At 35.2% G+C, this 13,201-nt stretch overlaps 1 protein-coding gene across 2 annotated transcripts in view; it reads right to left on the bottom strand.

The window, feature by feature from the left end:
• Nucleotides 1-13,201, bottom strand: part of RABGAP1L (RAB GTPase activating protein 1 like) — a 666,720-nt gene that overhangs the window by 577,644 nt on the left and 75,875 nt on the right. For both annotated transcript variants that reach the window (XM_046680643.1, XM_046680642.1), the window contains exons 5-7: nt 11,053-11,227; nt 4,125-4,282; nt 2,372-2,482 (exon numbers count right to left, since the gene is read on the bottom strand). In XM_046680643.1, coding sequence (XP_046536599.1) covers nt 2,372-2,482; nt 4,125-4,282; nt 11,053-11,227 — 444 coding nt within the window. The remainder of the gene's footprint in view (nt 1-2,371; nt 2,483-4,124; nt 4,283-11,052; nt 11,228-13,201) is intronic.

Below are 13,201 nucleotides of genomic sequence, written 5' to 3'. Positions count from 1 at the left end.
GATATATGGTTATCAAGCACCTCCAGATGTGATACATTGTGAAGGAAACATCACCACCTACGCAGCAATATTTAATCTGAATCTAATCAGGATGAAATGTTAGATAAACCCAAAATGAGCAATGTTATATTAAAAAGAGGAGAAAGGGATGTAATCTTCAAAAATGTCCATGTTGTAAGAGACAAAGTCTGTGGCAATGTTTCCAGATTAAAGAAAGCTAAATACACATGGCAACTAAATGCAATATCTGACCCTAGTGTGAATCCTGAACTGGAGGGGGAAAAGGATGTGATTGGGTTAACTGATAAAACTGCACACAGCTGGTAGGTTAGATAAAAAGTATTGTACGAATGCTAAATTTACTGCAGTTGATTCATATAATGTCGTTATATAAGAAATATCCTATCTGTATTTTTAGGAAAGACACATTTCCCAAGGAAGTATATAGGGATAAAACGCCATGATGTATGCAACTTACTCTTACATTGTTCAGAAAAACAATAGTGTGTGTGTGTGTGTATGTGTGGAGGTAGGTAGGGAGAGAAAGACTGAGAGAACAAGAGAGAGCGAGAGAGAGGAAAGGAGAGACTGAGAAAGCAGGTACAAAGCAAACGGGAGTAAAATGTTACCAATAGGTGATTCTGAGTTTACAGGTGTTCTCTGTACTAGTTTTATTTTTTTAACTCTTCCGTAAGTTTGAAATTACTTCCAAATAAAATTACTTCCAAACATTGCTATATCTACTGCTAACAAAAAAAAATTAAAACCCCGTCATCATTCTTTTAGGACTAAAATATTCAAAATCAATGATATCTTTAATCATCAGCTATTTTTCATAAATTTTAAGAAGCCATCAATCTTAAGACTCACAATTATTTTTTTATACCAGTAAGAAAGGGAAAAAAAGATGACAACTGTAAGATTCCATCAACTGTTAAACACACAATTTCAAAGATGTTAAATGTGAAAACATATGCATCTTAATATTGATGAAACATGGTTTTTATGTAATTTCACAAACAATTAAAAACGCATGCATCGCTGTACCAAGATGTTGACTGAACAGAACTCTTCCTGTTATCTGGATACTGGCAGTAGAATCCAAAGACGGGAACAAAGTGGAGCTAAATAGCTGACATTCTAAAGAAAGCTGCAGATCACTAGGGGCCAGACACCTCCCTCCTAGGTCTCAGAGGGACAGAGGTGGCCATCAGCCGCCACCTCAACTGGCCCCACTTTCATTCCCAGTCTAGAGAATGTGGAGAGGGGAGAGAGAGTGGTCATAGTGGACAGCAGCCTTGATAAGAGACTTTTCTTTCTCTAGTGATCATTGCCAATTTTTTCCACTCCTTAAAGCCAAGTGAATAGGCATTTGTTTTTATTTCCAGTTTTTTTGCCACTATAAACAACGCTCTAATAAACATCCTTGAAACATGTCCATAGACAGCGTACTTTTATTTCCAACAGGATAGATTCCCTAGAATGGGACTAACATGTCCAATTATACGTATGTTTTTATCTTTATACATGTTGCAAGACTGCTTTTCAAAAATGATATACACACACTTTACCCTTTTCCACATATCCCCATCAGCTCTACATGTTATTTTTGTCAATGCGATATCTTATTCTTACCTTAACTACAATTTCCTGTCTATTTGTGAATCGGGACATCTTTACATACATATATTTGTTAGCCATGTGAATAGCTTTCCTGTGATTTGTCTACTCATACTCTTGTTTTTCTTTTTTTCTGCCAATTGTTAAGAAATTTATGTATATTATAGATAATAATCTTTCATCTGTCATTTATATTACAAATATTTTTTACAGAATTATCATCTGTTATCCTTTGTTTATAGTATCTTCTGTCCTACAAGAATTTTTTGTTTTGTTTTTATATGGTCGAACACACACATAAATATACAAATGAACACACACTCATATATGTGTGTGTGTGTATTTATATACTTAAAAGATGTAGCATTTAAAGCTTCTGAAATCCCAGTAACTAAATGGACTTTTTAATAATCAAAGATGAATGAGAAGTTAAGGTATCTGACCTATATGTAAATGATGGACAGTAGGAAAAAGAAACGTGAACAAACAGGGTTAAAGCAGTTATTACTGAAAAAATAAAACCATTTCATGTTTACTTCCCCCATCAATTGAGATTTTCAATGCACCAGCCACATCTAACTTATTTAAGTGGAGAAAGCATTATGATTTTCATTCTCATTTTTAAGTGGAGAACTCAAGTATGGAGAAAAGCCAGGCTGAGTAAGACAACTGAGATTCATAGTACATCTCTTGAAACACAGTAACAGTGTCAGCACAAGTTTTTGAGAGCATTTAGGAGCAAGCTGCTTACCTTTCAATAGCTAATTCTTTGTTAGAAAGTTGCTGTACTGTAATCACAAGCTTCTTCTCTATTCCTTGTTTTAATTTGAAATAAAACTTATCTCTATCCTTAGGCACAGGACTGAAAGATGCAAAAAAAAGAGAAATTATCGATACAACAATTAAGACAATTAAATAAGATAATCTATTCCAAAGTTAGAATGAGATAAGGTATTTAAGCAACAACACCGTTATTCTCAAGATGCACTAAACTCTCATCTTGCCACAGAGTTACAAACTACAAATTTTACACTCAGCAAAACGGAGTAGCTATTAATTTTTAAACTGGATTTACAAGAGCCTTATATTTTATCTCCAACCAAGGTTAAAAACAAGATTTCTAAAATGACATAACTTTGAATTTTGGTTTTAAATTTAACAAATTTAGGAATATGGTTTATTTTTTAAGACTGTCACATTTCTAGTTTAGCTGGTTGTGTGGCCATGAGTGCCCTTTGACATAGTGAAACCCAAGGCAAAGCAAAGTGAGAAGAGCTTACTTTTAAATATCTAGAATTTGAGATGACTGAGACAGATCCAAGTAAATATAAATAAAAGATGGACAAAGGGGACCCCAGTGGCCTAGTGGTTAAGTTTAGCGCTCTCTGCTTTGGCAGCCTGGGTTCAGTTCCCAGGCATGGACGGACACAGCTGGTCAGTGGCCATGATGTGGTGGCGGCCCACATACAAAACAGGGGAAGATTTGCCACAGATGTTAGCTCAGGGCAAATCTTCCTCAGCAAAAAAAAAAAGAAAAAAAGATGGACAAAGAGCTATAGACCAGGGCAAGTTAAATTCTAGCCTAGGCCAGACTGACTATTCTTTTTTTTTTTTTGCTTGAGGAAGGTTGGTCTTGAGCTAACATCTGTGCCAATCTTCCTCTATTTTTTGTATGTGGGATACTGCTACAGCATGGCCAGATGAGCAATGTGTAGGTCCACACCCGGGATACGAACCAGTAAACCCCAGGCCACCGAAGCAGAGCATGCGAACTCAACCACTACACCACCAGGTTGGCCCCTAGACTGACTATTCTTAAGAATTAATTCAATAAAACAATAAATGTCTAAAATGTAGGTTGTCTATCTGAAAATGAAAAATACCCTGAGCAACTTATCTGAAACAAGACTCAGTTTCTATATCTATAAAAAACATAAAATACCTAACAATTATTGTTAGAATTAAAGGCATAGTTAAGGCACACAGGCGATCGTTAAAAAGTATAACTGTTTCCTATTACCTATTTTTGAACTGGAGGAAAACATTCTAAATATACAAGGGAAGGAAACGTTTAATTAAATGATGATCAAACCACACAACATACTATTGGTAATCATTAAAAATGATTTTAATTAAGAACATTTGAATTAAAAGTTTTTTATATCATAAAAGATAAAAGAAATTATATATACAATTGTATAAAAATACTCCCTATAAATAAACAAAGGGAATAAATGAAATATTAAAAATAATGTCTGTAGCTGACTAGACTATAACTTTTTATTCTTTTATCTTACTAAATTTTCTATAATATCAGTATTTTTAAATATTAATCATTTACATAAAATATTTGAAAAGCATAAGTAAAACATACTCATTCACCAAATATTTATTTATCATTTTAAGGTTTTATATCAACATTGTATAGTTTCTGAAGCCTATATATTAGCCAACATTATATTTCAGGTACAGTGCCAATTTTTATTCTTTCCAAATAACCTCACCTAAAGTTTCCTTTTCCATCATCTTCTTTTACCTCCAAGGAGACACTGAAGGTAAACACATCACTGTCAGGGGTAGGAATAACTGAGTCTTTAACATCAGACACTTGTCTGGAAGAACGTTTGAATGCTGTACAAAAACTATACAAAATTCTGCTTACCTAAAAGAATAAAAACGGAAATACCATTAGGCAAAGGTTTTAACTGCATTTTAATATCCTTATCTCCTAATTCTTGAATCTATAACATTCATGGTCACAATTCCCTTTAGCAGATAAAGTAAATATATTTTAAGCAGATACATATATATGATATATACATAGTTTATAATATATTATATAGTTTATAATATATAGTATAAATACAGTCAAGCATGTGTGTACATAGTTTGCTTCTTTGAATCTGGAATTTAAACACAGTAATAAAAATGCTAAATTTAAGTTCACAAAAGAAACTATATTTATTTATAAATGTTTCCAGGACTCAGAACATACTATATTGTACTGAACGAATCCTAAGATAATTACTAGAATGATGCGGGATCTAAATCTTCCCAATGAATACACACAAACAAGGTTTTAGCCCAAGCTGCCAATTTCTCTTTTCACTCCCCTCAGCTTCAGAGGGCTAGACACTAAGTCACAGAATAAAGCAAATCCTGCTGTTAGCAATAAGAAAACATGATTTAAAGAGCTTCCAGTGTTATTACTCAATGTTCTTGCAGTATAAATGCAGTGCAGGATTCCCAGAATGAATGCTGGAATGCTCTCATCTATTTTATTATTATTAAGCCACCCTGGTGACTACTTTAAAATGGCTAATACTCTTCTCCTAAAGTAAAGAGGTGCTCTAAATCCCTCACTCTTCCAGAAGTTATTCTCTTCCTTAGTTCCAAAAGAAGCATTATACCATTTCAAACTTGTAAGCCTGAAGCTCAAAAGACCTTCCAGATCTCTCGGGCCACCCATGGGTTGAACAACAAAAACAAGAAATAAGAAGGGTTTAGGAAAGGTTGTATTTTCAAAACCTCACACTGGGAGGTGCAAGAGACTTCTCTGAATATTAAATTCTTCACTTTAAGGTGAATTCAAACTATGCATTGAATCAGATTAGTCTAGGACTATGATAGTTTGTAAATTTCTTGAAACAAGAGAAATCATCAGTACTTTTAACAGCAGCAGAAAGTCGTAACGTAGGGGGGTCTTTCCTCGTTTTTCTATTTTTATTATACTCACATATTCCACCTTTTTCATACACACAATCTACCACATTCAAAAACAAGTGGTCCTCAAACTTCCAATAGCCATACTTACATCTATTAATCAATGATTACTCTAAACTGCCTTTCCAATGCCAAATTAATAATTTCTTAAATTAACTGACACACTTTTAACTGTAAGAATGCTGCCTTCCAGCCTAAAGTTTAATTTGAGCAGTAGTATCCTATATGTATCACAGTGCTTATAAAATTTTTTAAATATTTTAATGTGTTATATACCAATGTAATTTTATACAAATAAGTAAAAACAATAAAAGTAGCAAAGGATTGATATTAATAAAGACTGTAGGCCTCAAATCTTATACAATTAAGACAATAATAAATTCATTCATTCATTCAACAGATATTTTCTGAGCACCTTCTGTGTACTAAGTATTATTCTCGGTGCTAGGGATGCAGCAGCAAACATGGAGCTTACACTCCAGCACATGTAACTTGAACGCATTTGGGGTGGGTGAGAAGGAATCATTCGGTAAGCCAAAGCAGAAATATTTAGCCTCAATGTATACTTATTTGACTTAGTCCAATAACTTAAGTGATATAGAGGAAAACAGAACCAAAGAACATGTTAGAAATAAGTCACTGAAGATTATGCCTACAAGGTAAAGTGTAAATACTTTTAGTTCTTTGAGTACTCCCCACTTCCTAACTCCAAATAAAATGTGAAGCCTATTGTTCACTTTTTATACATTCAAATTTAGGATATTTATAAAACATTATATGTGAAAATAGAGGACTATCTGTACATAATTTTTGATACTTTACTAGAGCCAAACCTCAACCATGTTTATTCTTTTTTCTCCTCTGCCATACCTTCTATTTCATTTCCTTTGTGTCAGAGCTATCAGCAAGCCTGCCACATCAGGCCACACCAAACAAGTCAAAGAACTTGGGAAATTCCAAAGCAGATGGTAAGGCTCAGGAACTTCTTTTTTAAAATGCTAAGTATATGGGGCTGAGCCAGAGTAGTAGCGAATGATGGGGGAAAAAAAATCAGACTACATCTTTCTCTCTTTTGGGAGGAAGGACACAACAGTCCATTAGCTTCACTAATAGCAGTCAAACTACATATAATCTTGACCATGTCTTGCAAGTTGCTATTTCCAACAACAAGGTTAAAATCATTTGTGAATTCCAGAGTGTGTGAATGAGCTGGAATGGTGATCCAAGCATTGGTAAGATAGAGTAGCTTTAGAAACAATGATTATCAATGTCTATAGTGATTGGAACAAATTGGGTAACCAATTACATCATGAAAAGAAAACTAAAAACACATACTATGGCAAACTTTTCTACATATGTCACACAAACAAATAATCTAGAATAGGCATTTTCTTTGCATAAGGCAAAGATTTACTAACAAATAACAGTACAATTTTTCCCCATAAGGCAGTACCTATAGAAAGCACTAATTAACACAAAACTATGTGTTGAGGTGGTAGCGGTGGTTGTTTTTGAAGAGGTGAGGAGAGGGGCACATGTAGATATGTGGAAAGGAGATACACCAAAATCTTAACCCTGGTGGAATTTTCAGTAACTTTTATTTTCTTTTTTCAGTATTTTCCAAATTCTCAAATATGTATTACATGTTAACAGCCAAAAAATGCTCTTAAACAGAAAGGTATTCACTTAAAATAAATAACAGCCAATTTTTCCCAAGATAAAGCCTTCTCACTAATATTGGTGAAAGAGAATCAACTCTTAAAAATAGCAAATATCAAGAAAATGTTCACCCAAGAAATAAATGTAGAAAATCATTCTATAAAGACACCCAGAAAGATATGTGTTAAAATTTTAAAAACAACTTACTCAAATATATTCCTCACTGAAAGGAGTTAAAATAAGAGGCATCACACAAGAAACTTTATTTTTTTTGCTGAGGAAGATTAACCCTGAGCTAACATCTGTTACCAACCTTCCTCTTTTTTTGCTTGAGGTAAGATTAACCCCAAGCTAACACCTGTGCCAATCTTCCTCCACTTTATGTGTGGGTTGCTGCCACGGCATGGCTGACGAGTGGTGTAGGTCTGCACACAGGATCTGAACCTACGAACCCGGACTGCCAAAGCAGAGCATGTTGAACTTAACCACTATGCCACAGGGCCGCCCCCACAAGAAACTTTTTAAAAATTATAAAAATTTATTTAAGGAAAACACTAAGAATGCAACTTCTGGATTAATTTCCAAAATAAGGCACTTTGTTAAAATATCATATCAACAAACATCTGTTTAGAAATAATATTTTCCCATGCAAAGAATAAGGTTTCCTTTTATATAGTGGCATATCAGCAACCCCAAGAAAAACCAGTGCACAATGAATAAAGATCTTCCCAATGACACCCTTGACATTTGATTGACACCTCTGAATGTCTTTAACACTAGATGATGACAACTGTGCTTCTAAAACACACCACTAAGAATTGCTAGTGATGGCAAGTATGTTAAAACGTACGAACAACAAACATCAAAATCTGTTTTGAAGAAAATGGTTACACTGACTAGTAGAAATAAATTCTAAAAAAGAGTCAACTAAGCCTTTTAAAGTATCTTTAAAAACAGTTTTGTATATACATCCATAAAGATGCAACAAGAATAGGTGCCTCCTGGCTTCTTTCAGTATGCTTTCTGATATTCTGCTTTGCCTGCAATTCTTCAGCAGAAGCCCAGCACATCATTCTCCCTGAACAAAGACCATCAGCATCAAGGTACTTCTGGCTGAATTCCCCAACTCTTTTGCCATAGATAACTGAAATCCACTCCAGCATAGTCCTCAGAAGAATATCCAGGGTAACAAGTCAAATGTGTCCTAATTCTCCTGTGGGAACCCCTAATCCTTGTATCACAGGTCCAACCCTCACTGGCTTCCCTTCTCCCACTGTAGGTGACTGCTGCTTGTGGGACTTTAGTGTGAAATAAGAGCATCACAGTGACAGCCAGTAGTGGCAGCCATGCTGCAACTCCTGCTTGAGAAGACATCTTCTTGCCTTTGACTGCTGACAACTTCAGATTTCATCCAGGGACTCTGCAAACAATGGAAAACAAATAAATTAGCAACGCTCCCGCACAGTACATATTTAAGCAGTAAGAATGTCTGTCACCTGTTCCTGAGCTATCTTTGCCAACTGTTTGTGCATATCAAAAGTGACCCAACTACTAAGGACTAAGGTTGTCCCTTTACCACAGATCAAGAAACATCTGGGAACTAGGTAACCAGACAACCAGTAAATGCAACTAAAAGACTTCTGATTAATTTAAAGGGTAATTATTTTTTGAGGGGAGAGAGAAAGGTGTTGGACATCTTCTGTAAAAGGCATGAATAAAATCCAAAGGTAGATGGAAGGCAAGCTATATGACTGATAAATCCCTTTATAAAGCATAATGGAAAGCCAAAAATCCACAATTGGTTTTTATAATATTTAAGCAACAGGAAAGTTGTTACTGAAAATTACACGGAGAGTCTGGTGAGAGACTTCCATTTGAAACCCAGCTCTATCATCTATTCTCTTTGCCTTGGGATAAACAAAGGGTAACTATACAATTTATCCATCAAACCAGAACACTTTTGAGAATAAAATAGAGTGCTATTAATAATACACCTGAACGATAAGCATAAACTAGGACTGCTCCAGGCAAAGAGGAGCATAAGACTACTAGTCTAAATACATATTATCTATGTCATGGAGATGTTATAAGTATCAAGTAAATGCTTAGCACAGTGCCTGGCATAAGCTCTTTGGTATTTACACTGGGTTACTTTTGATTTAGAAATGATCTGTCATAATAAAGTTTAATGACAAGTGTCATGTATTTCTCCTTCAAACAATTTTACCACCAATGTTCCATAATGTAACACTTCGAAAAATGTACTCTAAAAAAAATTAGATACATGGATATCACTTTCTTACAATCTGCAATGTACCAAATATCTTCTCTAGAAATATAATTAACACTATTTAATACCATATCCAAAACGGTCAGGCGAAGAATTAGCCACAGTTTTGTCCACCACTCATCCACTGCTAAATCTCTGATAAATGACAAATATTTCCCCCACCCATAAACAAGTGGATGGCATAATCCAAAAGAGAGTTTCATACCGTTATAGTTATGAAAAATGCTTGCAGCTAGGTCCCCTTCAATTTCCTTCTGCAGCAGTGGCTCTGCCTCTCCAAGCAGCAGGGTCTCCAATTCTTCAAAGTTCATTTCCTTGTTGTTGAGTGCCAATTATCCAGAAGGCACACAGGTATGTTAAATGTTGGCTGCCAACATGAAAAGCCAGGACTCTACCATCTGCCTCCCCACCTCTGTAGTGGAGTTGTAAAATAGACCCCCTCATTCACAAACAAAACGTATTCTTTCAACATATTTATATTCTCTGCATCCTATGTGCCAGGCACACTTGTGCTCATTCATTCTCCTATCTATCACACTTTTGGCCAAACCAGTCATTATATATATAAATATATAAATGGTGGGATAAAAGAGATTCAGAACTATCTAAAAAAACAAAAAACCAAACACCAAACTTGAACTTCTAACACAGGCATGGTTTCTGGCAGACAACTTCTATGGCTACAATCTAAATGATGTAATGATGTTCATGCAAGTTCATTTTAGCATAAATAAAATTAATCATCAGGGCATAAGAATAGACATATCACTCAGACTCTGCATCCAACACACAAGAAATCTACATTTCTATGAGTTCCCATGTTGTAGCCAGAAACAAACTCTCTGAACTACTGTTAACACAATGGCTTAATTATGTTTCATGATAAAGAGAAAATAGAATAACTGCTTTCAGCATTTTCTACTGACAATTTATATTTCCAAAAGCAAACACACCTGAGACCTTGCTTGTCAATCCCATTTATTAATGCCTTTGAAATGGTTGTAACTACTAAAGTTCTAAAAGTGCAACTTATTTTTAATTTGGGGAAAACTCAATAGATACAGAAAAAAGGCAATTTCCCCATGTATTTAACAGCCAATTGATTCTGAACTACTTCTCCAGTCTAAGAATAAACCACTACTTAATAACTGCTAAGAGGAACTTACTGGCATCTTCAAAGGACTACAAGTTGATACCCATGCTGTACGTTAAGCATTTGTATTTTCAATTAGGCCAGTTCTACAGAGCCTCCGAGTGAACGCAGATAACAAATAACCACAGGTCAAAACCACAGAGATCCATGAAACAGCCTTAGTGCAATATCTAAGTAAAAGCAACATGCAACTATTAGGCCCAGGAGAGAAATATGAATTGTTACAGGCACTTTTTAAAATCACATGGACCAATCGACATGAGCAAAATAATAAAAGATGTGCAAAAATATTCCTCCTTTCGAAGCCTGAGTAATTACTACCATGGTGGGCTGGGAGGACAGCTCATCAAGTGGGATTTTTCTGTCACATCTGTTAAGCTGAGAGTGCCCTATAATACCACTTTAGTGCACAGAGTTATCAGATTTAGCTTTCCATATTCAGTTTTATGCCATTACAAATATTAACTTTCTCTTTAGAAATATACTACAAATTTATGTAATATGGTATATGGTCATACATACTAATTTATATGACAGTGAGATAAGGGTCCAAAAATAATACCCTAATTCATCTCTATAGCAAATTGCTACGATATATTATACTTACTGCCTCTTTAATTTCACAGGAGAAAACATGTATCTGAAATTCTTCTGAACCATGGGAACTCTCTGTAAACGCAAAGCAATTGCTCTCTGTTGTCCCATCATGTCCACGTGCACAGAATAACACCTTATAGATTGGAAAAGATGCTATTTCCACATTGCTGGATTGGTCTATGATTCTGCAGAACAGTGATGAAAAATGAGATAAAATATTAACTATCTTACTATGCCAGTAACAAAAACATGGTTATCTTAAAATCACAAAAATAAACTGGCACTAATAATGCAGGGAAACAAATTGTCTTTATATTCCTGCTATATATATATAAGGATGTATATGTATGCTATGTATATATATATATATATACATATATACACACACACATATATATACATACAGAAACATCAATTCTTCACTTTCTTTTGACAATGACTTCATTTTTGTATTTCTTATGACCCAATTTACTTACGCCCAAAGCTAAGTATACATTGCCTGGTAAAATCTATGTCACCAATGCCTAAATGCTAGTCTTGTTCTGTTATGACAAAAAGAATGCCAGTATAGAATAGCACAGACCATCCTTGGAGAATTCATTTCTATTTAGAGCAGCACCTGTAAGTTTATCCAAGCCCCAGGTCATTGTTCAACCAAGACCTCTTTTACCCCAGAAATGGTCAGAGTGGTTCTAAAGATGAACTTAACAGAATTTAAGAGGTAAAAGGAGTTTGTGGGATTTAGGAGCAAATAATTCTCTAACTTTCCCTCTACAAATCCTAAACCCTAGATTGTTCTAAAAACTCAAGGCCAGGACCAGCCCCGTGGCCGAGTGGTTAAGTTCATGAGCTCTGCTTCGGCATCCCAGGGTTTCTCCAGTTCGGATCCTGGGCGCAAACACGCTCATCAGGTCATGCTGAGGTGGTGTCCCACATGCCACAACCAGAAGGACCTACAACTAGAATATACAACTATGTACTGGGAGGCTTTGAGGAGAAGAAGGGGGAAAGAAAAACAAAGAAGACTGGCAACAGATGTCAGCTCAGGTGCCAATCCTAAAAAAAAAACAAAAACAAAAACCCAAGACCACTTCAGGATCTCAAACTGTGAAATCAAGAGACAAGTCAAAACACTAAGTCTTTGTCAAGGTGTGTTTGGTACTTTGAAACTAAATAAGTAAAATGCATTTTGACACTTTAAAGAGATATCATACAAACAACATATCTACAAAACCCTTTCCTGAAAAAGTCAAAGCGTTTTTATCAAAACCCTGTAAATGTATATTGCTATTATTTTGGTACTTAGAATTTAGCTAACGTTTTCCCACACTGCAAACTTTGAAGAATGACGCAGATCAGAAAAGAATTTAAAAAGCTTAAATCAGCCTTCAGGGAATATTACAGGTTCAGGAGACACTCGACCTAACTTCCTAGACCTGGTTCATTTATTTGTTCATTCAGCAAATATTTACTGAAAACTTGCTATGGACCAGATATTGCTATAGACACTGAAGCTACACCAGGGAAAAACACAAATAACCTGCTCGCATGGAGCTTACATTCTAGTGAGGAAGACAGACAATAAACAAATAAGCAAATAAATATACAATAAAGTATCAAGTCAAGGAAAATGCTATGAAGAAAAAAAAGGCCCAGTAAGGAGAAAGAAAGGGGTAGTTATACGGTATGATCAAAAGAAAAGCTCCTTTTGATAAACTGTTTCTTGAAGTTAAACTGAGAAGAGGCAAAAAAGCCACTGGAAAACCAAGGAAAGACTGTTTAGGCAAAAGAAAGAGACTATACAAAAGCCCTGAGGTAGGAATCATGACAGGCCCTGAGGCAGGGATCACACTGGGTTTGAGAAAGAACAAAAAGGCTACTACGACTGGAATGTAGTGAATGAATGCAGTCAATGAATGCAGTGAAAGAGTAAGAGAAGCAGAGAGCAGAGAGAGAAGACCGGTCAGACATGATAAAGATTTCGAATATAACCACAAGTGTGATTGGGGGCCACTGGAGGGCTGAGTGTAGGAGAACAACATTATCTGGTTTACATTTAAAGAAATTCAAAGTTCAGATGACATTAAATATTATTCCCAATTAAGCATAAGAGAAAAGGCCATTTTGCTTCTTTCCAGTCTGACGTAAAGAGCTTAAAA

This window comes from Equus quagga, chromosome 13 (genome assembly GCF_021613505.1).
Source record: "Equus quagga isolate Etosha38 chromosome 13, UCLA_HA_Equagga_1.0, whole genome shotgun sequence".
Classification (NCBI taxonomy): domain Eukaryota; kingdom Metazoa; phylum Chordata; class Mammalia; order Perissodactyla; family Equidae; genus Equus; species Equus quagga.
This window is presented reverse-complemented; position numbering and strand designations above follow the sequence as displayed.